Below are 24,849 nucleotides of genomic sequence, written 5' to 3'. Positions count from 1 at the left end.
CCTTATCAAGGCAGAGAAATTTTTAAGAGGATTCAGGTGTTGTCTGCTTTTTGGGTTGTTTTTGTTGTTGGTGGTGGGGTTTTTTGTTTGTTTTGCTGTACTGGGATTTGAACTCAGGGCCTTGAACTTCTAAACAAGTGCTCTACCACTTAAGCCATGTCCCCAGCCCTTTATTTCTTTAGTTGGTTTTCAGATGGGGTCTCATACTTTCATCCAGGCCATCCCTGAATCACAATCTTCCTACCTCTGCCTTCTGAGTAGTTGGGACTACAGATGTATGCAACTGTCCCCAGCTTGTTTTTTGAGAAATGGTTTTGCTAAATTTTTGCTCAGGCTTGCTTCAAACTGTGATCCTCCAATCTCTGCCTCCCAAGTAGCTGGGACTACAGGCATGTGGCACCACTCCTGGCCCCTCAAGTGTTACCTTAATCACATTCTTAGCTTAGGTTTGGTGGAGGGTAGAGGTCGGTACATTCCAAGAGTTTTATCTTGTAGTCATGAGGATGTTAGGATGACAGAAATTAAAGGGGACTAAGGACATCCCAAGGTAAATTTGGATCTTTATCTGCAATATTCCATTTCTCCCCACTCTGATGTTCTAGTCAGTCAAGGTCACATAGTCTGCAGGTTCTTGAATACAGATGCGGTTTCTTTCAAGAACTTCAGTTGAACAGTTTTACTGTTCTACGAATCCTCTGTGCTCTACCTATTCCCAGTCCCCTATGCTCCCAGAATCCCTGACAACTACTGACTTTCCTATTATGTACAGTTTTGCCTTTTGCAGAATGCCATATAGCTGGGATTACACAGTATGAGGTCTTTTCAAGATGCTTTTTTTTTTTTGAGACTACCTTTTTTTTTTTGGCAGCACTGGGGTTTGAACTCAGGGTCTCACTAGGCCTTGCTAGGTAGGCACTCTTACTGTTTGAGTCACTCCACCAGTCCTTCAGAATGCTTTTTTTACTTAGCAATATGCATTTACATTTCCTTTGTGAGTCTCCATGGTTTAATAGCTCATTTCTTTTCATTGCTGAATAAAGATTCTGTTATATGGATGTACAGTCAACTCATCTACTGAGGCATCTTGATTTCTTCCCAGTTTTGGCACTGATGACTAAAGCTGTGACACACATTGGTGTGCACGTTTGTATGTGGACATGTTTTCAAATTAGGCTAGATACCTAGGAGCATGTGTTTTGACTGTGGGGTAGACTATGTTTAGCTTTGTAGGAAATGTTTTCTGAAGTAGCCGTACCTTTTGCATCCTCACAGCCATGATCAAGAGTTCCTGCATGCCCTCCCAAGCACTGCAGTGTTTTGGGTTTTGGCTAGTTTAATAATCTCAGTATGATTTGTAATTTCCTATATAATGTTGAATATCTCCACCTGCTTCCTTGCCATCTGTATCTCTTCTTTACATTTTTTGGTTTTTGGTGGTGCTAGGGTTTGAACTCAGGACTTCATGCTTGGTAGGCATGCACTCTACCACTTGAGTCATTCCACCAGCCACCAGCTGTATCACTTCTTAGTGAGGTGTCTGTTCAGATTTTTTTTTGCCCACTTTTTAGTTGAGTTTTTTAGATGTTTTTGATACAAGGCCTTTATCAGGTACATGTTATGCAAATGTTTTCTCCCAATATGGGACCTTATAATTTTATTTTCTTACCAGTGACTTTCACTGAAAAGAAGTTTTTTGATTTTATCAAAGGTCATCTTTGTTCTATATAAAATTCATTGCCAAACAAAAGGTCATCTAGATTTTCTCCTTTGTTATGTCCTAGAAATTTTGTTTCGTGTCTTACATTTAGATCTAGGATCCATTTGGAGTTTTGTATAAGGTCAGTGTCTACGTTAATTTGTATTGTATATGAATATGGAGTTATTTCAGCACAATTTATTGAAAAGGTACTCTTCATTGAATTATCTTGTTCCTTTTTCAAAGTTTGATAGACTACATTTAGATGGGTCTCTTTCTGGATTCTCTATGCTGTACCATTCATCTTATTGTCTATTCTTTCATTAATATCGCACTGGTTTGGTTACTGTAGCTTTATCGTAAGTCTTGAAACTGGGTAATGTCAGCCCCTGACTTTGTTCTTCTTCACTAATATTGTCTTGGCTAAGCTGGCATTCCTCAAGGACAAGGCCATGTTCAGCTCAAGTGCCGAGATCGTGAAGCCCAACGGTGAGAAGACAGACGAGTTCGAGTCGGGTCTCTCCCAGGCCTGCTGAAGTTGGAGATGAACTTGGACCTCAAGGCACAGCTGTGGGAGATCAACATCACAGTAGCCAAGGAAATTGAAGTCAGTGGTGGTCAGAAAGCTATCATAATTTTTGTTCTAGTTCCTCAACTGAAGTCTTTCCAGAAAATCCAAGTCCAGCAAGTACGTGATTTGGAGAAAAAGTCCAGTGGGAAGCATGTGATCTTCACTGCCCAGAGAATTGTGCCTAAGCCAACTCAAAAAAGCCATATGAGAAATAAGCAAAAGTGTCCCAGAAGCCACACTTTGACAGCTGTGCAGGATATGATCCTTGAGGACTTGGTCTTCTCAAGTGAAATTGTGGCTAAGAGGATCTGCGTGAAACTGGATGGCAGCCGGCTCATGAAGGTTCATTTGGACAAAGCACAGCAGAACAACGTGCAGTACAAGCTTGAAACGTTTTCTGGTGTCTCTAAGAAGCTCACAGGCAAGGATGTTAATTTTGAATTCCCAGAGTTTCAGTTGTAAACAAAAATGACTACATAAAGTATAATTCATACTGTTCTGGGTCGTTTCCCAATCCATATAAACTCCGGAATCAACAGTCACAAATAACTTGCTGAGATTTTAATCTTCAGTAATCGAATCTATAAATCAAGTTGGGAAGAACTGATAACTTTATATCGATTCTTCTTATCTATAAATATGGGATAGCTATTTATTTACATCTTTGATTTCTTTCATCAGAGTTTTGTAACTTTTCACACAGATCTTAGGCATATTTTGTTACCTTTTATTTTTTGGTGCTAATGTAAATGGTAGTGTGTTTTGAATTTCAAATTCCAATTGCTCACTGCTGGGATATAAGAAAACAACTGACTTTTGTACATTAAACTTGTGTCCTGCAATCCTACTGTAACTGCTATGCAACTCCAGGAGGGTTTTGGCATTTGTTTTTTTTTTATTTTTATTTTTTTAAGATACATAAAAAGGTTTTATTTGCAGGGGGGCAGGAATTTAATCAAACAGGCCGAATCCCATGTCATCATCCAACTCCTCAGACTCCTCTCTTTCTTCTCCTCTGCTGCAGCCAGAGCAGAACCAGCAGTAGGAGCTGCAGAGCCAGGAGCAGCAGAGACAGCCAAAGTCCCACCAGCAGGCACACTGGCAAGCTTGCCAACACTCTGAGCAATGACATCTTCCATGTTTTTCCCGTTCAGCTCACTGATGACCTTGTTGAGTCAGTCATCGTCCACCTCGATGCCCACGCTATCCAGGATCTTCTTGATATCCTTGGCGCTGGGGCACGAGTTGTCCCCGACAGCAACCAGCAGATGGGAGGCGATGGGTTGCGGGTTGCGACCAACAGGCCTCAAGCATGTGACCTCAACGGCATCAGCGAGCGAAAGGCTGGCATTTGTTATTGATAACCATGATGATCCCAGTGATGGTGGCTTGGGATTGTCTATGAAGCTAATCATATCACCTGGGAACAAAGGCAGTTTTATTTCTTCCTTCCCAATCTTTGTACCTTATACCATTAACTTTTTATTTCATGAAGGTATTATTTTTCTTAAAATGTTCAATTTTTAAAATTGGAGAATATTTGAGAAGGTACTGCAATGCTGATGTTTTGAGGTGTTCTTCCATAAGACACAAAATTGTAAGTGAATTAATCTCTGTTCCCTTGTTTCTCAAAAGTTGATAGTTTGTTTTTTTTTTTTGCATAACTGGGGTTTGAACTCAGGGTCTACACCTTGAGACACTCACCAGCCCCCCCTTTTTTATGATTTTTTTTTTTTAGATAGGGTCTCAAGAACTATTTGCCTGGACTAGCTTCAAACTGCAATCCTCTTGATCTCTGCCTCCTGAATAATTAGGATTACAGGCATGAGCCACCAGCTCCAGGCTTCTTTTCTTTTAGAAAAGAAGTATTCTGCAAAGGTGTGGAGAAGTCTAACTAGTTGTACACTATTGTAGCAGTACAAAATGGTGAAGCTGCTATGGAAAATAGTATGGAGGCTCGTCAGAACATTACAGATGTAATTACCATGAGGTCCAGCAATTCCTCTTCTGGTATATATCCAAAATAATTGAAAGCAGAATCCTGAAGGGATTACCCATATTCATTGCAACATTATTCACAGTAGTCAAGAGGTAGAAGAACTCATCTATGGTCATAGATGAATGAATGAATGAAGAAAATGTGTATTAGCCAGCTTTTCATTACCATACTAAATATGAAGAAAGGAGGTTTAGCTCGTAGTTTTGGGAGTTCAAGGGTATGGCACCTGGAATGGTGCATTGCCAGTGAGGGCTGAATCACATCATGGTAGATGGCAATGGAAGGATCTCATGTCAAGGAAGCTGCCATATCTCAAAAGAGGAGAAGGAGGAGTAGAGAGGGAGGAAGGGAGGGAGAAAGGAAGAGAGAGAGAGAGAGAGAGAGAGAGAGAGAGAGAGAGACTGAGTTCCCACAATTCCTTCTGAGGGCACACCCTCAATGGCCTAAGGACCTCCCCATGGGCTCCACCCCTTAAAGGTTTCACCTCACAATATTACTAGTCTGGGGACCAAGGCTCTAATCACAATGGACCTTTGGGAAACAAAATTAGACTATATCTAAACCATAGCAATACATGGTGGAAAATTAGTTAATCTTAAGAAAGCAAGTTTTTAGCCAGGTGCCAAGGGCTCAGGCCTGTAATCCTAGCTACTCAGGAGGCATCAGTCAAGAGGATCATGGTTTGAAGCCAGCCCAGGCAAAATAGTTAGACCCTACCTTGAAAAAGCCCTTCACAAAAAAGAGCTGGCAGAAAGGCTCAAGGTGTAGGCCCTGAGTTCAAACCCCAGTACTGAAAAAAAAAAACAACAAGGTTTGTTGTACTACAACATGGATAAATATTGAAGACATTAGGCTAAGTGAATTAAGCCAGTTACAAAAAGACAAATACTGTATGATTTCATTTATATGAACTATCTAAAGTAGTCAAGCTCAGACGGGGCTATAGTTCAGTGGTAGAGCACTTGTCTATCATGCGAGAAGCCCTGGGTTCCATTATCAGCTAAAAAAAACCAAATTACAAGTCAGTTACAGAAACAGAAAATAGAATGGTGGTTGCCAAGGTCTGGGAATAGGAGAAATAGGAGTTGTCGTGCTGTGGGTGTAGAGTTTCAATCTTTTTATTGTTGTTTGTGGTGGTTTTTTTTTTTAGACAGAGTCTTGCTAAGTAGCCCAGGCTGGCTTCAAACTCAAGATCCTTCTGACTCAGCCTCCTGAGTGGTGGGATTACAGGTAGTAGCACTCTAGTTCTGTTTTCAATCTCTTTTAACCTTTCTTTCTATCTTTTTTTCTTTCTCTCTCTCTCTCTCTCTCTCTCTCTCTCCCTCCTTCCTTCCTCTCTCTCTCTCTTTCTTTTTTTTTTTCTTTCCTTTCAGTGCTGGAGGTCAAACCCAGGGCATTGCACATGCTAGGCAAGTGCAGCATCACTGAACTATCCAGCCCTTTATTTTTAGCCTTACACAGACACTAAATTGTACAGCAAAAGTGTTTTCCACCAAAAGAAATGATAAGTATTTGAGGAGCTAAATATGTTTACCCTGATTTAAACATTATACAATATCGTCATATATCAAAACATTACATGGGATACTCTACAATTTTTGTTTTTGTTAAACAGTAAAAGATTTTAAATTCCCCTAAAAAAGGAGTGTTTCTCTGTTTGCTTTGCAGAGGAGGAGGCTTACCAGGAGATTTACAGAACATCTCTAACATCTGTGCAAAACTTGAAGCAACAAATGTTTAGGCAATTTTGTTCTAATTTGCCTCTTAATTCACCTGATTTTTTGCCTCCCCTAATTTTTGCTTAGCCCCCAACTTCATTACTTACCTTTTAAAAAATTGCCCAACACATATTTAGTAACTCCTCTTTGGAACACGGTGGAGTATTATAAAGAAGTAGAATAAAAATGATTCACATGAACTGAGTGCCTCACAGATATGGTCTTATATAGTCATGAATTTCTAAACATCATCAAATCACCTACATCCAAGGACAAATAAAACTTCAGGGCCAAGAGAAATTCATCTTGCAAGGCAGAAAGAAGCAGGAAAACATCAGGAGTGGATTCTTCAACTAATATATTTCATATCTCTTTGTAAACAGGAAACACATAGTTCTAACAGCCAAGCAGCTGATGGGAGAAGGAGGTGGGAGGAAGGCTGGGTGCAGGAATGAACTAGTTAGTGACTGGGAGAAGCTGGTGTATGGTGTAGTTCTGACTAAAGGAATCAGTAACCTTCTAAGCAAGATGTACAAGAAGTTAAAGCTGTACAATTGGGGAAAATCTTAATGCATCATAAATCAAGACGACACTAATGATTTCTGTTGGCTGTAATCTGCTTTGAGCTGTTTCTGCTGAGGTGGGAATGAGGGACTCTGAGCCAGCCTCACTCTCCTGTCTACTTTGTTTTCCTAAGAGCCACATGGAATTAAATGAAATTGAGTAAGTGCTGCCATCAGTCAGGTTACAAGCCACAGAAACAGACTCCATTTTAAGCTGAACTAAAATTCATTAAGAAAATAGAATGAAGAGAAAGCTGTGTGGCCAGGCTTGGAAAATCAGCAAGAATGACCAAAGCTCTGGACACCTGTTGTGCAACTCCTGGGCAGAGATTGCTATTCCTATGGACCAGGGGTTGGTAAACCATTGCTCACCAGCAGATTCTGGCCCACTATGAGCTTTTGTAAATAAAATTTTACTGGAACCACTTCTTTCTGACAACATAGCTGGTTTCTTCAATCAGGACTGCAGTGAGCAATAACTGCTTCTAGAACCTTATCAGTTTACATCTATGACTTCTTCTACATGACAACAGTAGAGTTGAGTAGTTGGGACAGAGACCACATGGCCTGCAAAACCTAAAATATTTACCGAAAAGTTTGCCGAGCCTCTTACAGACTAACTCAGGATGGAATGGAAATAGTGCCCCCTCTGAAATTCTCCAGTTTGGTCAGTTTTGAATTTATTTGTAAATTCATTTCTTCATTTCTTTTCTGACCATAAATGTAGCACTTTGAATTTTCCTTTTAATTAGTTATAACATCTTACCGCTTCCCTCATTACGTAAAGAGATCACAAAAGTCTTTGACAAGGCTGGCAGAGTGGTTCAAGCAATAGAGGCTCCTGCCTACCTAACAAGTATGAGTCCCTGAGTTCAAACTCTAGTACCACCAAAGAAGAAAAGTCTTTGACAGTCGATGTTTTTCATTTTACCTTTTAACAGTTTGGAGGGCATGCCAAGATACCCAACAGACTCACCTGACAGAACCAGATAAAGCTATGTTTGCAGGCCCAGGTGCAGGCCACCTTCAGGGGTGGCTTCAGACCATGTATGTCTCTTCTGGGAAATCCCAAATAGTAGAACATGCGCTGTGCTGACTCTTTCTCTTCCTTCTTTCCCTCTACTAATTGTTTGGTTTTGGCTTGTTTCCAGTCACTGGCTTACTCCCCATTAGCGGTAGCAGTGATTGGGATTTGGTTTATAGGGCTTGGACACTGGGTGATCTTAATCCCGTGAATGGATTAAGGAGTACAGAGCTCTGTCTTCTCTTGAGGGAGGCAGAGAGTCTGCTTTGTCAGTCTGCTTGTTTGCCTGTCTGAATTCAAATCTGTGAAGAATTTCATGCCAACCAAAACAATGAACAGTTCTTGGATATCTGTACCCTAAGTGTTTTATGTTTTTGATCCTTGACTAAACTGAAGCTACAGTTCTCTATGTCCCTAGAAGGATCCTTATTTTTTGTTGCATGAGGGTATAAAGTCTTCCTGTCTCCAGAGGATATTAATAAATTTGATTATAAAGTTACTTTTTAAAAAAGGAGTTCTTTAATGAATTACTTGTAGAGGTTTTTAAAAACTCTTGGTAAATCTTCCTAAAACTCATGACAGTGAGGAACTAAATGTCTAATACTTTAAATGTGCTGTAAATAAAAAAGTATTGTTCTTATAGAAACTCAGATTTTATTTTTTATTTATTTTTAATTAAAAAAAATTTTTTTTATTTTAAACTCAGAGCCTCCTGCTTGCTAGGCAAGCACTCTTCCACTTGAGTTGTGTTGGGTATTTTGAGATAGGGTCTTGTGAACTATTTGTTGGGCTGGCCTTGAACTGTGATCCTCCTAAATCTCTGCCTCCTGAGTAGCTAGGATTACAGACGTGAACCACTGGCACTCAGCTCAGATTTTTTGTTTTTTTAACAGTACTGGGGTTTAAACTTAGAGCCTCTCATGCTTGCTAGGCAGGTGCTCTACCACTTGAGTTGTGCCCCCAGCCCTTTTCACTTTAGTTATTTTTCAGATAGGGTCTCTTGCTTTCTGTCTAAGCCAGCCTTTTTATTGTTGTTTTGGGTTTTTTTTGGCTTTAATTAGGATATAGTCATTATGGGAGGGCGGGATTCATAGAAACAATTCCAATTAGACTTATATTGTGCATTATACACCGTCACCTGAATCTCCTTCCTTCACCCTCCCCCCCACACTGTACCTATTTTACATCCTGGTTTTCATTATTAATAGTTAAGTTGATGTTCAAAGGGGCGTCTCAATGCAGGCCCAGTGTGGGCGTGCTTTACTTTGGTCCATTCAACCCCTTCCATTGCTCTCCCTCATCCCTTTACCTCCCACCCCACCCCACATCTTTCAACAGCTTTCAGTACACATCCTTATATCCTCCACCTTCACATCTTACGTTATGCGACATTACTGATGCTCCATCATTCTCTCTTCCTTTCCCTCTGTCCCTGAGTTCCATAGAGTGGTTCCCTGTTGCAAACATGTTCTACAGCCGAAATTGTATACGATCATGCTTGTTTTTTCCAGCCCAGCCTTGACCAACACCCTCCTCCTATGCTTCCTGCTTAGCTGAGATGGGAAGAAAGATGCACCAACACACCCAGCTTTTTTCTTCAGATGGGGTCTTGCTAACTTTTGCCCAGACAAGCCTCAAACTTTAATCCTTCCAATTTCTGCCTCCCAAGCAGCTGGGATTACAGGTCTGAGCCACTGCACCTGGGCCTCAGAAATGTTTTAAGAATCCAAGCTCACATAATTAAGGTAGATCACTAGCAAGTGAGACTACTTTTATAATTTTGGTTTAATAAAAACAATACCTCAGACTTCAGGTGTGGCTCAAGCAGGAGAGCATCTGCTTTGCAAGCACAAAGCACTGAGTTCAAACTCCAGTCCCACCAAAGAAAAACAAAACCCAAACCTATGTCAACCCTGATTTATCAGTGCCAAAAGCAGTGCCGGTGTGTATTTTACTCTACTTCAGCTCATTTGTCTTGAAATATTCAGATTTACTGATGAAATATAACACTATTCCTATGTAACATTTACAATAATAAACATAAATTTATATTGAACTAAATTGAATAATTATTCTGATAAAGTTTATGTCTTTATTTGCTGGGAATTGAACCAAGTGATGATAGTATGTATTTATGTTTTCAACTTAAAAAATAATCACTGGCTGGTGGCTCCTACCTATAATCCTAGCTACTCAGGAGGCAGAGATCAGGAGGATCGAGTTTCAAAGCCAGACAGGGCAAATAGTTCAAGCGACCCTATCTTGAAAAAAACCCTATCACAAAAGAATTGGGCTGGTGGAGTGGCTCAAGGTGAAGGCCCTGATTTCAAGCCCTAGTACCAAAAAAAAAAAAAAAAAAAAAAAAAAAAATTCCCAACATCTTTAGATTACTTAAAACCTTGAACTGATATTAAATTGAAATATTTAATGACTTATCACTAATACCTACATAATTTCTGAAACCCAATAATTTCTATCTTATTTTCTAAGTAGGATAGACTATTGAGACATTGTTTACTAAGCATAATTTTCAGTTCATATGCTTCTACTTATATGCTATATGTAAAGGCTATATTTTGGGTTCTGTTAATGAACATTTTTCAAAGGTGTAAAAAAACATGTGGTTGCAGAAAGTTGTATTGTAAGCTTTGCTAGTCAGCTACAACAGTTAGGTAGGGCAGACATGTCTTCATTGGCCACCTCCCCAAACCCCAGTTGGGTCTGTGAAAGAGAAGCTAGTTACTTTGGTGAAAAGCAGAACTTTGATTAAAAATGAAAGCTAAGAGTTTGGGGTGTCACTTGGTGATAAAGCACTTGCTTTGCACAATGAGGCCTGGAGTACAATCCCCAACACTACAAAAAATTAATAGGCGTGGTTGAGGTTCAAGAGGAGCAGCAGTGACAGAGAAATAGAGCTGAGTATGTGAACAGAGGTTCTCAGGCATCATCACTGTCATCACCATCAGTATTATGGGTTGTTTTTTTTTTTTTTTGGTGATACCGGGGTTTGAACTCAGGGCCTCACACTTGCCAGGCTCTACAGCTTGAGCCACGCCTCCAGCCTTTTTGCGTTGGGTATTTTGGAGATAGGGGCTCAAGAACCATTTGCTGGAGGCTGGCTTCAAACCTCGATCCTCCTGATCTCTGTCTCTTGAGTAGCTAGGATTACAGGCGTCAGCCACAGATGCTTGGCTGATTTTATTGTTTTTTGATCTCTTCACATTCTTGGGACTTATTAAGGACCCCAAACAGTTTTTGTTTATGTGAATTCCATAACGATAAAAATTTACCATATTGCAATTGAACACTGGGAAAAATTTTAAGTACTTGTTGGTGATTCAGTTACAGATAAACATCATGAACACATTGTATGTTAACATACATACTTTTCAGCATTAATATGAAAACTGTTTTGACATTACAGGCCCACTTGAAAGAGAAACCTTTTGTCTAAGCAAAGTGTTGGTTTGAGCCAGAATAGGAAAAAAGTATCAGTGAAGGACAAAAGTTAGAAAGTAAATTTCACTTGTGTTGGTTTGTTATACCTGAGTCTGAAAATAAACTATGAAATGTTTTAAAATTTCTGCAGTTTGCTCAGTCTTGCTGAGGTGTGGCTAGGCAGGCGCTCTACTTCTTGAGCCACTCCCCCAGCCCTTTTTATGTTGGGATTTTCGAGACTGTCTCTTGAAGTATTTGCCTGGGCACCCAGCTGTCTTGATATCTTGATGCGCTTGTTTTCTTCATTTACTTACTAACACTTTCACCTGCAGTGTTGAAAACTATTCTTCTGAGATCAGATGAAATTTGGGGTGTTCAGTGTTTTTCTGTTTGTTTGTTTTTTGAGATAGTGTCTCTCAAACTATTTGCCTGGGCTGGCTTTGAACCATTATCCTCCTGATCTCTGCCTCCTGAGTCGCTAGGATTACAGGCGTGAGCCACCGGCACCTGGCTGAAAGGCTATTCTCTACTTTCTCAATAATTGTATAAATAGCAAAAGATCCAAATCTTAATAATTTCTGTAATTTATTTTCATTTTATTATAGCTTTGATTATTAAAGGGCTAATATTCTTTACAATTTTGTCACTTTAAAAAAAGGATGATTTTGTTACTTTTTTTAGGTGCTAAGGATCAAATCCATCAGGACCTCCAATTTTGGTACTCTGTACACTTTGGCTTTTTTTTTTGGTGGTGGTACTGGGTTTTGAACTCTGGTCTTACGGCCTGCAGAGCATGCACTCTACCACTTGGGCCACACCTCCAGTCCATTTTGTTCTGGTTATTTTGGAGATGGGGTCTCCTGAACTATTTGCCCTCCAACTGAAATGCTCCCAATCTCAGCCTCCCAAGTAGCTAGGATTACAGGCACAAGACATCAGTGCCCAGCTTCTGTGTTTATTTATTTTTGTAGTACTGGGGTTTGTACTCAGAGCCTCACACTTGCTAGGCAGGCACTCTTACCGCTCGAACCACTCTACCAGCCTTTTTTGTGAAGGGTTTTTTTGAGATAGGGTCTCATGAACTATTTGCTGGGGGCTGGCTTTGAATTGAAATCCTCCTGATCTCTGCTTCCTGAGTAGCTAGGATTACAGGTGTGAGCCACTGGTGCTTGGCTAATTTTACTGGGTTTTTTTGATCCCTTCTCATTCTTGGGACTTATTAAGGACCCTGGCTAATCCATCATCCAATCACTTTTTTTTTTTTTTACAGCACTGGGGTTTGAACTCAGAGCCTTATGCTTGCTAGACAGGTGCTCTTACCACCTGAGCTACTCCGCCAGCTCCTAAGGGCCTACCTTAATCAAAAGTCCATATCTTTTTCTGATTTTTGCTTTCCTAAATTGGGTCCTACACACTATAAAGAAAAAATAGCTATTTTCTGCACCTAAAATTCTCATAGGGATTTTCAAAGACCCTGGAAAATCACAGAGATTTGTTCTTTCACTTTATGGTAAGAGATACTGGAAATCACAGAGTTTGGTGGACGAGTTGGGGTGTCAAGTCAGAAGAGATATTCAGCCCTCTGGATTAAATTTTCATAAGTAAAATGTTATTCATATAAATATTTTATGCTTGGTATGGTGATGCATGCCGGCAATCCCAACACATGGGAGGCTAAGATAGGAAGATTGTGACTTTCAGGCCATGCTAGGCTAAATACATATTTAAAATTACATGCTTTGTGGTAAATCTGTGAGGTGATGCCCTTGCGGTCCACAGTATGTTTTTATCCATAAAACACCCTTGTGAGCAAGTTCTTTTATGAGCCAGAACTCTTCCTTGAGTTTTCCTGCTTTTGTCTGAGCCCTGGTGATTCTTTGCCTGACGATACTAGCAACAAACAGCATAATGCTCTCAGCCATGAGTTTGATTTTTCAATATTTTGGCAGTGTTGGGAATAGAACCCTGGGTCTCACCCATGCTAGGCAAACACTATACCACTGAGATTCCGCCCCAACTGCATAAATTCAGTTTTTAAAATGTTTACTTCTGGCAGCCTTCCTTCTTTAATTTGAATCTAGCGTGGTCAAGGCCAGTGGTCTTGGCTGGAATTGAGATCCATAGACATCTGTAAGGTGTCTAGACCCTACTCTGGATTTACTGAATCTCTTTTCTCTGTATTCTTGGTACAAAAGAAAAGTTATGTCTCAGGATTATTGTGTGTCTATCTCAAGATTTATTCCCTATGTACAAATTATGTTCATTCATTTTTGTCAATCAGATGTAACATTTACTGACTTTTTTGAAACAGACTTACTCATCATTTTTAGAGATACTGTCTCAATTCAATTGTTTTTGGAATAGTTTTGTTATCTTTGTTTTGTAGCCACAGAAACAACCAGATTTCCTAGATGGTTTCACCATTCTTATTATGAACCCTCATCAGATCTTTCACATTTGGAAATTAACCACAAAGCCAGGTGCTGTGGCATGCGACAATAGTCCCAAGAGGCTGAGGCAGGGGGATTGCTTGAGCCCAGGAGTTTGAGGCCAGCCTGGTCAACACAGTGAGACCTCATCTCTAAAATAACTAAGTACATGAATAACACAGTCATATCAAGTCTGTCATCTACATTGTCTCTGAGATTTGCTTTGTAAGTTACAGACCAGAGTTGATGTTTAGGAGTTTCACAGGGAAAGGACTCTGGTAGAAACTTCAAATGATTGACCCTTCTGATTGGAAAAGTAGCTCAAGTGGTAGAGTGCCTGCTTTACAAGCACAAAGCCTTCAGTTCAAACCCCAGTTCTACCAAAAAGAAAAAAATTGGGGCCAGGCACTGGTGGCTCATGCCTGTAATCCTAGCTACTCAGGAGGTAGAGATCATGAGGCTCGAGGTCTGAAGCCAGCCTGGGCAAATAGTTCATGAGACCCTATCTTGAAAAAACCCATCACAAAAAAAGGGCAGGTGTAGGCCCCAAGTTCAAGCCCTAGAACCGCAAAAAAAAAAAAAAAAAAAAAAATCGGGTTGGAGGTGTGGCTCAAGCAGTAGAGTGCCTGCCTTGCAAGTGCAAAGCTCTGAATTCAAAAACCCAGAACTAAAAAAATTTTTTTTTTACTTTTCCAAGTTGAGATGACATCCTTAGACAACTTTCAGACCTGTGGAGTGACTCCAGGATTTCTAGAACCCTTCTGGTTAGAAAATGGATTTCTGAGCTTCTACATAGGAAACTGGCAAAAAACCAATAAGGACTGAACGATATGATGAGGGAAATTTTATTGTAGCTATTTGTTTGTAATACTTTTGTTGTTTTAAGTTTCCATTACTAAATTTACAGGAAGTTTTTTGTGTTTCTCCTTAAACCATCTGTAATTTGTAACAATCTAGTCATGCTGCTTTCCTAAACTGAAATAAACCATTTTAAAAGATATCTGATTCTTCCTGACTTCCCAGAATTCCAGAACTCTTATGAAATCTTTTTGTGTTTTTTATGGCAATAATTATTTGTACTGGTTCACTGAGACCATGTCTCTTTCTTACCAAGACAAATCAATTGTTGAGAGTCATGCTCACTAAATCAGGTGTGACAAGAAGACATGTTAAAGAATGACATTGGTGCGATAGAGCTAATGCCAACAAAGCTCTCCAAGAAAACTGATTTGGTACCTGGCTACAGGTGCTAAGGAAGGTCGCTTCCTAGCAGGCCAGGAACCTTAGGATACAGAGGAAACCTCAGAAAGACCAGAAGTCCCTCAAATTTCTGTGACAGATCAAATCTGGTGGGAAAAGTTTCTTGGGCTGTTTCTTAAGCTTGGAATAATAAATAAAAGAGATTTTTTTTTAAATTTCTACGAGAGACTCCTTATAAAAATTTCCAAAGTTAATTTTTTAATTATCAAAAATGGTATGGCTTTGGGGCTGGGAGTATAACATTTACAAGGCCCCAGTTTTTTTAAATTTAATTTTAATTTTTGGTGGTACTGGGGTGTGAACTCAGTGTGTCACACTTGCTAGGCAAGTGCTCTACCACTTGGGTCCAGCCCTTTTAGCTTTGGGTTTTTTTTTTTTTTTTAGATAGGTCTTGTACTTTTGCCAGACCTTGATCCTCCTATCTTCACCTCCCAAATAACTGGGATTACAGCTGGGTACCACTGCACCCAGTGCAAGTTCTTGGGTTTGATTTCCAATACTAACAAAATGAAACAAAATAAAACAAAACAAAAAACAATTATATGCTCTAAATTTTGTGAAGCAAATTTAGAAAGCCTATATGACAAATTAACACTCTCCATATTCCTATTCAAACAATCCGGCTGAATCTAGTGAAACAAGCTTCATCTTGTGATCCAGAATAACTTTTTGCTGGGTGCTGGTGGCTCACGCCTGTAATCCTAGCTACTTGAGAGGCTGAGATTGAGAAGATTGAGGTTTGAGGCCAGCCCAGGAATATATTTCTAGAGACTCCATTTCCAATATAACTAATGCAAAATGGACTGGAGGTGTGGCTCAAGTGGTAAAGCATCTACTTTGCAAGCATGAAGTCCTGAGTTCAAACCCCAGTCCCACCAAAACAGAAGAAAAAAAAAAAGAATAACTTTTCTTTGAGATGATTATGATCATAAAAGGATGGGGAGACTGCAGGGACAAATTTGAAAGATCTGGAAACTTAGTGAGTGTCCTTAGCTCCACTGACAGGGTTACCGTCTTTCAGAGAAAACCAGAGGACTGGTGGATGGTACACGAGATCCTTGTTCATAGAATGCACATTGTGCTGAGGAAAATACAGTTTACTGCTGCCTGTGCCCTATTTTATGTTTTGTTCTTCTGTTGGTACCGTTTGAACTCAGGGCCTCATGCTTGCTAGGCAGGCACTCTACCACTTGACTCCTCCACCCACCCTTTTACTTGTGATGGGTTTTTTCAAGATAGGGTCTCATGAACTATTTGCCCAGACTGTCTTCGAACCACAGTCCTCCTGATCTCTGCCTCCTTTGTAGCTGGGATTACAGGTGTGAGCCACTGGAACCCAGCCTGACTGTGCCTTGTGGATATTGACAACTTTTGTGAGTTGTGTCCTGTTGAAGCTCATTTCGTTCTTCCTTACCTGACTATCATCATGGAGTTTTTGATGTTTCCTTGATCTTACTAAGTTCCCTCCTCATTTAATTGCTCCTCCTTCCTCCCTTCTTCCCTTTGTCATCTTCTTCCCTTCTTCGTCTCCTCCTCCTCCTCCTCGTCCTCCTTCTTATTCTTGTGGGCATGGAGTGGTTTAAACTCAAGGCCTCATGTCTGAGCCATGCCCCCAGTCCACTAAGTTCTGTCAACTCTCTGATGCAAGTTCATTTAACACCCATTGAAGAGCCATAATTTTATTTTATCTTGGTGGAATTGGGATTTGAACTCAGGGCTTTGCATTTGCCAAGCAGGTGCTCTACTGCTTGAGCCACACCTCCAGTCCATTTTGCTCTGGTTATTTTGGAATGGGGTCTCCTGAACTATCTGCCCCCAAGCTGCAATTCTCCCAATCTCAGCCTGGATCTCAAGTAGCTAGAATTACACACATCAGCCACCAGTACACAGCTAATTTTATCTTTGTTTGAAGGTGACCCCTCAAATTAATATATGTAAGATACATAGAACAGTGCCTGGCACCCAGTATGGGCTCAATGAATGTTAGCTTTTTGTAAGGAAAGGATAAATATTGTGCCTACTTTACAGATGAGGATGGTGAGGTACAGAGAAGGTAAGCAAGTTGCTTAAGTGACACAGCTTGTCAGAGATGGAGCAGAAAGTCTTATTTGCCTTCAAAGTCCCTGTTCTCTCATCCTCTCCCCTCTTCTTCCCACAGTCCTTGCTGGCTGCGCTCTGTTAACTCCCACTTGTTCTTTCAGTTTCATAGATGGAGTCTTTCTGAATTCTTTCCACTAGTTTAGAGCCCTAATCCAACCTTTGTGTCTTTCTTTATCACACTTGTATTGTCAATATTTGCATCTGTCAATTTCTACATCTAACCATGAGATCCACATGACCAAGGACCTCTGGCTGGATGCCCATGCAGCGAGCACAGAGCCTGGCACACAGCAAGTTCAAGTATCAGAGGAGAGGCCTCCTGAAGGCACTACACTTCCTCCCCAGGGATGCAGGTCAGGATGCTTTGCAGAACTGACTGATCCTCTGCTCCTCTGTCCTCTGACAGCCCAACCCTCTGGGGGCTCCTGCTGCCCTAGGGACTAGGCAGTCTTTTCAAGAGGATGCCCAGAGCTTCTGGCCTCTTTCATGACTTGACTTTCTGTCTTGTTTTGTTTTTTTCCAAATCAAATTCCAGAAATCCAGGTTTAAAAATAACCAAGAAATGCAATCTTCTCTACCAAGCCATTTGGCAAAAACAAACCCTCAACAAAGACCAATGTGCAGTCTCACTTCACACTTACTTATTTCCAGCCGCCAACTTGGCTCTGTTTGGGGTGGGAGAAGCAGGGGAGGCAGGACTCCTAGGGGCCTGAGGTCAAGGGCACAGAAGCTGGGCACAAGCAGGGCTGCACAGGAGGGCTTCCTGGCTCTGCAGGCACACACCCTAGTGGGAAGACAGCTGCTTGGTTTGGGACTGCTTAAGAACGTTTTGCCTTGGAGTCCTAGCTTGCTGGGCTCCAGCCCTGGATCAGGCAGGAGATCAAAGCAACCCTGGAAAATGGTCTCCATTAGTAATCCAGAATCCATGTGCCTTCCCCAGGGAGACATCAGCTTCTGCTCCAGCCTGCCTTTCCCCATCATTACTCTGGGAACCGACTTTGTGTAATAGAGAGTAACATTTATACCGTTGTTGGACAACACCTCACCCCACCTTCTTCTCTACATGGTCTATTTTTTTAACCTGTCATCTTTTTTAAACGCCTGTTTTGTGGGTGAGAAAAAAGTGTGATGGAAGGGAGGAAATTGAGGACCAGGGAAGGCCTGGAAAACCGTCAGATTTCATATTTCCTCCTCCTTTGAATCAGCATTTACGCCCCTCAATGGGGTTTTCCTGCATGTGCTTGTATAACTCCCTTTTCAAACACTTTTTGCTGTTTTTTCCTTTCCCTGCCCCTGGGTAAGTTATTCCAACTGACTGCTTTCCATCTCAAAAGAAAGTAGTGGACAGGAAAAAGTGGTCGTGTGGTCTGTTGGCTCCAACTCCAAGAGGAGCCAGGAGACTTTGGTTCTATTTCTAGTCTGAGCTTCTTTGAGGGCAGGTCAGGGGAAAGGACACAGCCCTGCCCTTTTACAGGAGCACCCAGGATGCTGGGCCAACAGGAGGAAGTTGCTTATTCCAGATCAGAAGGGGACCAGGAACTTGCATTTATTAAACACCTGCAAAGTGCCAGGCCCCTTACTGACAGCTGTCTTCATTCTCACTGCTTTGAGAGACATATTTTGTGATTCCATGTAACTGATGGAAAAACAGGCTCAGGGAGATTTGGTGAGTTGCCCTGTGGCACAGCCTGTGACAGCTGAGTACAGAAATGAGTTTGGTTCTTGCGTTCAGGTCAGAGCTATTTCACTATAGCCTGCCATCTACCAACCATGTTTTGTTAATTGAATTTCTCATTGTGTGCCCATTCTGTTCCATCACTTGTTCTAGGTGTTTAGAAATAATAGGCCATGAGCAAAATAGTCCTTTCTGTCCTTGGGTTGGGGGGTGATGCAATACTGGGCTTGAACTCAGGACCTTGCATTGCTAGACAGGTGCTTTATTGTTGGGATGTCCCCAACTCTTTTTTGCTTTAGTTAGCTTTAGGATGGGGTCTCAAGTTTATGCCAGGCTGGCCTGGACCACAATGCTCCTAGTTACATATCCCGAGTAGCTGGGTTGACAGGTGCATGCCACTGCACCCAACCTTGGTTGAGGTGAGGTTTCACAAACTTTTTCCCCAGGCTGACTGGCCTTGAACTGTGATCCTTCAGATGTCTACCTCCTGGGTAGGTAGGATTACAGCCTTAAGCTATGGCACCGGCTAAAGATTCCTTTCTTTATGGAGCTTATATTCTAGTTAAAGGTGGATGAAGGGAGGAGGATGAAGACAAATATAATAAATAAATTATAGAATATACTACAAGTTCTTACATGTTAAGGACCAAGCAAAATTAGAGTGGGGACAGGAGGTTGGGAGGGCTAGAAACAGTGGTTGCACATTAAAATAGTCAGGGTAGACTTCATGTAGGAGATGACTTGGCATTGACCACTTCAAAGAGAGGTGAGAGTTAGAAATGCTGACATTAGAGGAAGATTATTGTGTCAAAGGGGGCAGTGAAGTCGGTGCCAAGGTTCCAAGGTGGGAGCTTGCCTGGCATGTGTAAGGAATAGTAAAGAAGTCTGTTAGCCTGTAGCAGAATGGGCAGCGGGTCTGCACATAAAACAGGGCCACTCTGACGTCGTACTGACAGTGAACTTCAGGGGGCAAAGGAGAAGCACTGTGAGCAGAGGGGCGAGTTGCGGGCACCAGGTGATGGGTGATGGCGTGGGAAGCTCAGACCGAGTTGGGAGCAGCAGCAGGAGAGTGGTAACCCATTAGACTTATTTTGGAAGCAGAGGGATAGGCTCTCCTGATGGATTGAGGTGGGGACTGAGGCTCCTTGTCACACTCTGAGGTTTTTGCTGGCCATCTGCAAGAGGAAGCTGCCATCCACTGAGCTCTGGGTGGGGTGGATCTGGGGTGAAGGAGAGATTGGAAATTTGGTTTGGGGTACAGTGAATCTGAGATGTGTGACTGCTCTCTATACAGAGCCAAAGAAGTGACATCCAGAAATAAGATGGAATAGCCTGACTCGGGCTGGAATTGGCCCAAACAAACCAATTCCAGAGTTTCTTCTTCTTCATCGTCCCCTGACCAGTTGTTCTGCACCCAGGGCCCTGTGGACTTGGATGGGAAAATAATAACTTGTGAGTGTGTGTGTGTGTGTGTGTGTGTGTGTGTGTGTGTGTGCATGCACACATGTGTGTTAATGGGGGCTGAATTCAAGGCCTCTCCCTTGCTAGGCAGGCACTCTACCACTTGAGCCATGCCATCACCCATTTTTTGCATTGGTTATTTTTGTATTTTTGAGATATTGCTTCATTTTATGCCTGGGCTGGCCTGGACTCTGATCCTCCTGTTTGTGCTTCCCATGTAGCTAGGGTGAAAGGCTCGTGCTCCCACACCCTGATTTTATTGGTTGAGATGGTGTCTTTTACCAATGCCCGCCTCCCAAGTAGCTAGGATTACAGGCTTGAGTCACTGCACCTAGCTCTATAATTACATTTTTTAATTTTACTAACTTCTTACTGGAGTTTAGCATTTCCTTCAGATATGAATATAGGCAACAAAACCCACTAGACTTGGCAAGACCATCTACTGTCACTGAAAAAATGTCTCATATGTCCATTTCACATGACAGAAGTGTCATGTGGCCCCGAATGTCTTTACCCTCATCAATTCCTTGACTTTACTGTAGTTATTAGACATGCCATTAAGCCTTATTATTTAGTGCATTAATAAGTACCTATGTGACTGTATCATAAATTTGAATTTAAAACACTTTTGAGAATATATTTTACTGTATTTGGCTTCCCTTATAAACTTAGCCATCCAATTACTCACGTCTGAAGTAATTATTCTGGGCTGGTGGAATGGCTCAAGTGGTAGTGTCTGCCTAGCAAACAGGTCCTGAGTTCAAAACCCCAGTAGCTGGCAGGTGCCTGTAATCCTAGCTACTTGGGAAGTTGAGATCAGGAGGACTTAGGTCTACAGCCAGCCAGGGCAAATAGTTTGAGAGACCCTCACCTCCAAAATAATCAGAGCAAAATGGACTGGAGGCATGGCTCAAGTGGAAGAGCACCTGCTTTGCAAGTTTGAAGTCCTGAGTTCAAAATCCAGTCCCACAAAAAAAAACTCAAAAAGAAAAACAACTAAAAATCACCATTACTGCCTAAATAAATAAATATTCTGAGAAAGGCTTAATTAACTTCCCACATTGCTAAAGGAGGACATGGTGCAAATGAGTTAAGACCTCTGACCTAAGCTAAATATCCTTAACAAGAAAAAAGTCACTAAAATTTCTTGATCCGTGTTAGGAATTTTATATACATTGCCTCACTTGCTCCTTACAATTGCAAGATGGACATTAAATTGAGGCTCCCAGGGGAGAACGTCACACAGCCAGTTAGTGGAAAATCAGGTGTTCGAACTCAAGGCTACCTATGTCTAAAGTCTGTTATGTCACCAAATCAAATGGAACCTATGCTGCAGCCTCATTGTTAGTGATCAGCTTCGCCCTCTGGTTGGCTAAGAGCCTGCACTCTGCAGCTAGACAGCTTAGACTCAAATCCACCCATGCCATTTACATATGATTTTAGGTCAATTGCTTAAACTCTCTGTGCCTTGCTTTTTGTCTATAACAGGCATGACGGTGATAAGAATATTGGTAGCCAAGATGTGTGGAGGGGTAGCCACTGTATAACTAGAATGGTGCCAGAAATGTAGAAGGATTTCTGGCACCGTTCTAGGTATATACCTAGAAAAAAAAGTGGGGATCTTTTTTTCCAGTACTGGGGCTTAGCCTCAGGGCCTTTACCTTGAGTAACTTCACCAGCCCATTTTTTTTGTGATAGAGTTTTCTGAGATACGGGATGGAGAACTATTTCCCCGGGCTGGCTCCGAACCATGACCCTCCAGATCTTTGCCTCCTGAGTAGCTAGGATTACAGGCGAGAGCCACTGGTGCCTGGCAGTAAGTGGGGATCTTGATGCTTGCCTCATTAAGTATCAACTGAGTGCCAAATAAATACAAGATAGGTATCTACGGACAGGTGCTAGCAATCCCTAAAAGATACATGCACGATGCTAGTGTTTATTATTATCAACAGACACAATTATTATTTCTAGCTCTTTCCAATCCCAATGATTTCCCAGTCCTTATCCTTCTCTCTGCTAAGACTTTCATCCCTAATTCCCTTTCTCTTGGGGATTTTGTGGAATGTCTATCTCACTCAAATTTTACTGGGGGTGGTCTATCATGTGTGAGACCCTGGGTTTGATCCCTAACACCACAAAACAAATTAAGATTACATTCAGAATTGTATTATCTAAATATTTCTTGAGGGCTTATCATGTGTACAAGAGTGAAAATCTCTGCCGACAAGGAGCTGAGTATCTTAACATTGGATATTCTGCCTCATGTGAACACCAATTTACTGATCTAGAGAGAACCAAGTAAATACTTGGCACTAATAACTTCATCTCAGTTAGACTAGTTTTTGTAGGGACCACACTGGTGAGTTCTCATTGTATTGGTGATCAATCACCCCAACCTCTCATTGTCTTTCTCATGTGCACCAGTGAATTCCAGCAATAGTCATTCAGTTCCAAACTCTAAAATTTTCTTTTCTTTTCTTTTTTTTTTTTTTTGGTGGTACTGGTGGGGTTTGAACTCAGGGTCTCCTGCTTGCTAGGCAGGCACTCTACTACTTGAGCCACTCTGCCAACCCTTTTCTGTTTTTTTTTTTTTTTTTCTGAGATAGGGTCTCATGAACTATTTGCCTGGGCTGGCTTCGAACTGTGATCCTCCTGATCTCTGCCTCCTGAGTAGCTAGGATTACAGGCGTGAACCACCAGCACCTGGCTCAAAGTCTAAAACTCTTGAGCACCTGGCATATCAAACCCATCAGTTCCTTCCTCCCACATCCCCTTCCAGTTCATCATCACAGAAAATGTGAGCATACGTACCACATGGCATGCCAGAAGCCATTGGTGGTCCACAAACCGCCGGTGACAGGGGCTTCACTGCCAGCCAGTTGGCAGGTGATCTGGCTTCAACAATGTCCAATTTGAGTTTGCTCCCTAAGGCCACTTCCAGGATGGGCAGATAGAGTTTGGGTTCTCTTTGAAACAGTCAGAGACTGAGATTTCCAGGCAAGAAGGTTACTGAGGGGTGAGGGGTGATATTCTCGGAAATGACCCTGTGAGTGATAGAAGCAGGATTGGACCCAGGGAGAAACTGAACTATGGTGAAGTTGCTCTGAAGGCTTCAGACAGAACCCTAGGGAGCTCTGAAGTTGTCCTGACTTTGGGCAAGGGAGCTAGGCATTTAGACTCCTTAGAGGCAGGATGACTTTGGAGAGGGGACATGACCTTGGCAGGCTGATCCAGGGCAGTGAGAGTCTGTCTTGAAGTAGGGGATCTAAGGGAACCCGGCAGTGTCCTCTATGGAGTCTGTCTTTTTCATAGCAATGTATAAACACACACACACACACACACACACACACACACACACACACACGGTGCTAGAGATCAAACTCAGAGTGGTGTGCATATTAAGTATGTGCTCTGCCACTGAGCTACACTCCAGCCCCTCCTTGTCCATTTTAGACATTGTGTATTTCTTCTTTCAATCTGTTATCTGAGTGTGGTGGATCATGTCTGTAATCCTAGCTATGTGATAGCCCTAGGCAAGAGGTTCGTGGTCCAAGGCAGATCTAAGCCAAAAAAAACCATAAGAAACTATCTGAAAAATAAATTAAGCAAAAAGAGCTACAGGCATGGTTCAAGTGGTAGGGTGCCTGCCTAGGAAGTGCAAGGTCATGAGTTCAAAATCCCAGTACTTCAAAAACAAATATTTCATCTGTTAACTTTCTCTTAGTGTCATTTGTTTAGCAAAATGCCTTCATTTTGCTGAGCGCCAGCGGCTCACACCTGTAATATCCTAGCAGAGATCAGGAGGATCACAGTTTGAAGCCAGCCCAGGCAAATAGTTTGAGAGACCCTATCTTGAAAATACCCATCACAAAAAAGGCTGGAGTGGCTCAAGGTGAAGGCTCTGAGTTAAGCCCCAGTATCACACACACACACACACACACACACACACACACACACAAAATTCCTTCATTTTGATGTCACCAAATTAGAACATCTCCCTCTTTAAGGATTTGTGCTTTGAGAGTTTTGTGTAGGAGCTCCACCTCCACTCTGTGGGTCAACATGGAGCCCATGTTGAATGTGGGTGGAATGGAGGCAGTCATTGTTGTTCCTTTCTCCCTGTGTAATGACCACTTTTCTCTATTCGTCTTGAACTCTCTGCTGCCTAGTTTCTGCTATGGATGCCACAACTGCAGAGAATGGTTGACCTCTTCGGATTCTCACTCCCTGGCTTTTTAAACATTCATTCATCTTACCCTCTCTCCAGCGTTGAGCAGGTTGACCTTGCTTTGGGGAAGCTCTGTTTGCATGCTCTGATCCTCTCTGGCCTTTTCTTCCTTTGCTTCTTCCTTCTCTTTTGTCCCTAGGACTTTGCTGGTTCAACTTTCTCCTGCAGTTCTTAACAATTGGTATGATTTAAGCCTATGCTGGTCTTTCTTTTTATCCCTCAGAATTCAATCTTCTTTCAGAAAATTCTCAAGATTTCAGTACCTCTATGTGGGTGGCTTCCCTATTAGTAAATCTAGCCCTGAACTCTTAGGAATGTCAGTGACCAATTTTTTTTTTAAGACCTTATCTTTTTTAGAGCAGTTTTAGGTTTACAGCAAAATTGAGAGGGTACAGGAATATCCCATCTGCACCTCGTAGCTCCTACATACATAGCCCCCCATTATCAACATCCCCCCGTGGAGTAGTACATTTACTACAGTGGTGAACTTGCATTGATCATAGTTTCTGTAGGATTCATTCTTGGTGTGATATATGCTGCATGTTTGGGAAAATATATAAATGACTTGTACCCACTGTTATAATGTCCTACAGAGTATTCCACTGTCCTAAAAATCCCGTGGGCTCTACCTCTTCATACTTCTCTCCTGCCAATCCCTGCAACCACTGATCTTTCCTTTTTCTTTCT

At 41.7% G+C, this 24,849-nt stretch overlaps 1 protein-coding gene and 2 pseudogenes across 1 annotated transcript in view; 1 reads left to right on the top strand and 2 right to left on the bottom strand.

The window, feature by feature from the left end:
- The window catches only part of Capzb (capping actin protein of muscle Z-line subunit beta), a 171,405-nt gene extending 147,146 nt beyond the window's left edge, over nt 1-24,259 (bottom strand). The window contains exon 1 of the mRNA XM_074081180.1: nt 24,191-24,259. Coding sequence (XP_073937281.1) covers nt 24,191-24,244 — 54 coding nt within the window. The 5' untranslated portion in view covers nt 24,245-24,259. The remainder of the gene's footprint in view (nt 1-24,190) is intronic.
- LOC109687472 (small ribosomal subunit protein eS7-like) lies at nt 2,149-2,729 on the top strand (annotated as a pseudogene).
- On the bottom strand, nt 3,219-24,330 carry LOC109687474 (large ribosomal subunit protein P2-like; annotated as a pseudogene).
- Nucleotides 24,331-24,849: the final 519 nt, after the last annotated feature.

Source organism: Castor canadensis, chromosome 7 (assembly GCF_047511655.1).
Source record: "Castor canadensis chromosome 7, mCasCan1.hap1v2, whole genome shotgun sequence".
Classification (NCBI taxonomy): Eukaryota; Metazoa; Chordata; class Mammalia; order Rodentia; family Castoridae; genus Castor; species Castor canadensis.
Note: the sequence above shows the minus strand (reverse complement) of the source record. Positions and strands in the feature narration are given on the sequence as shown.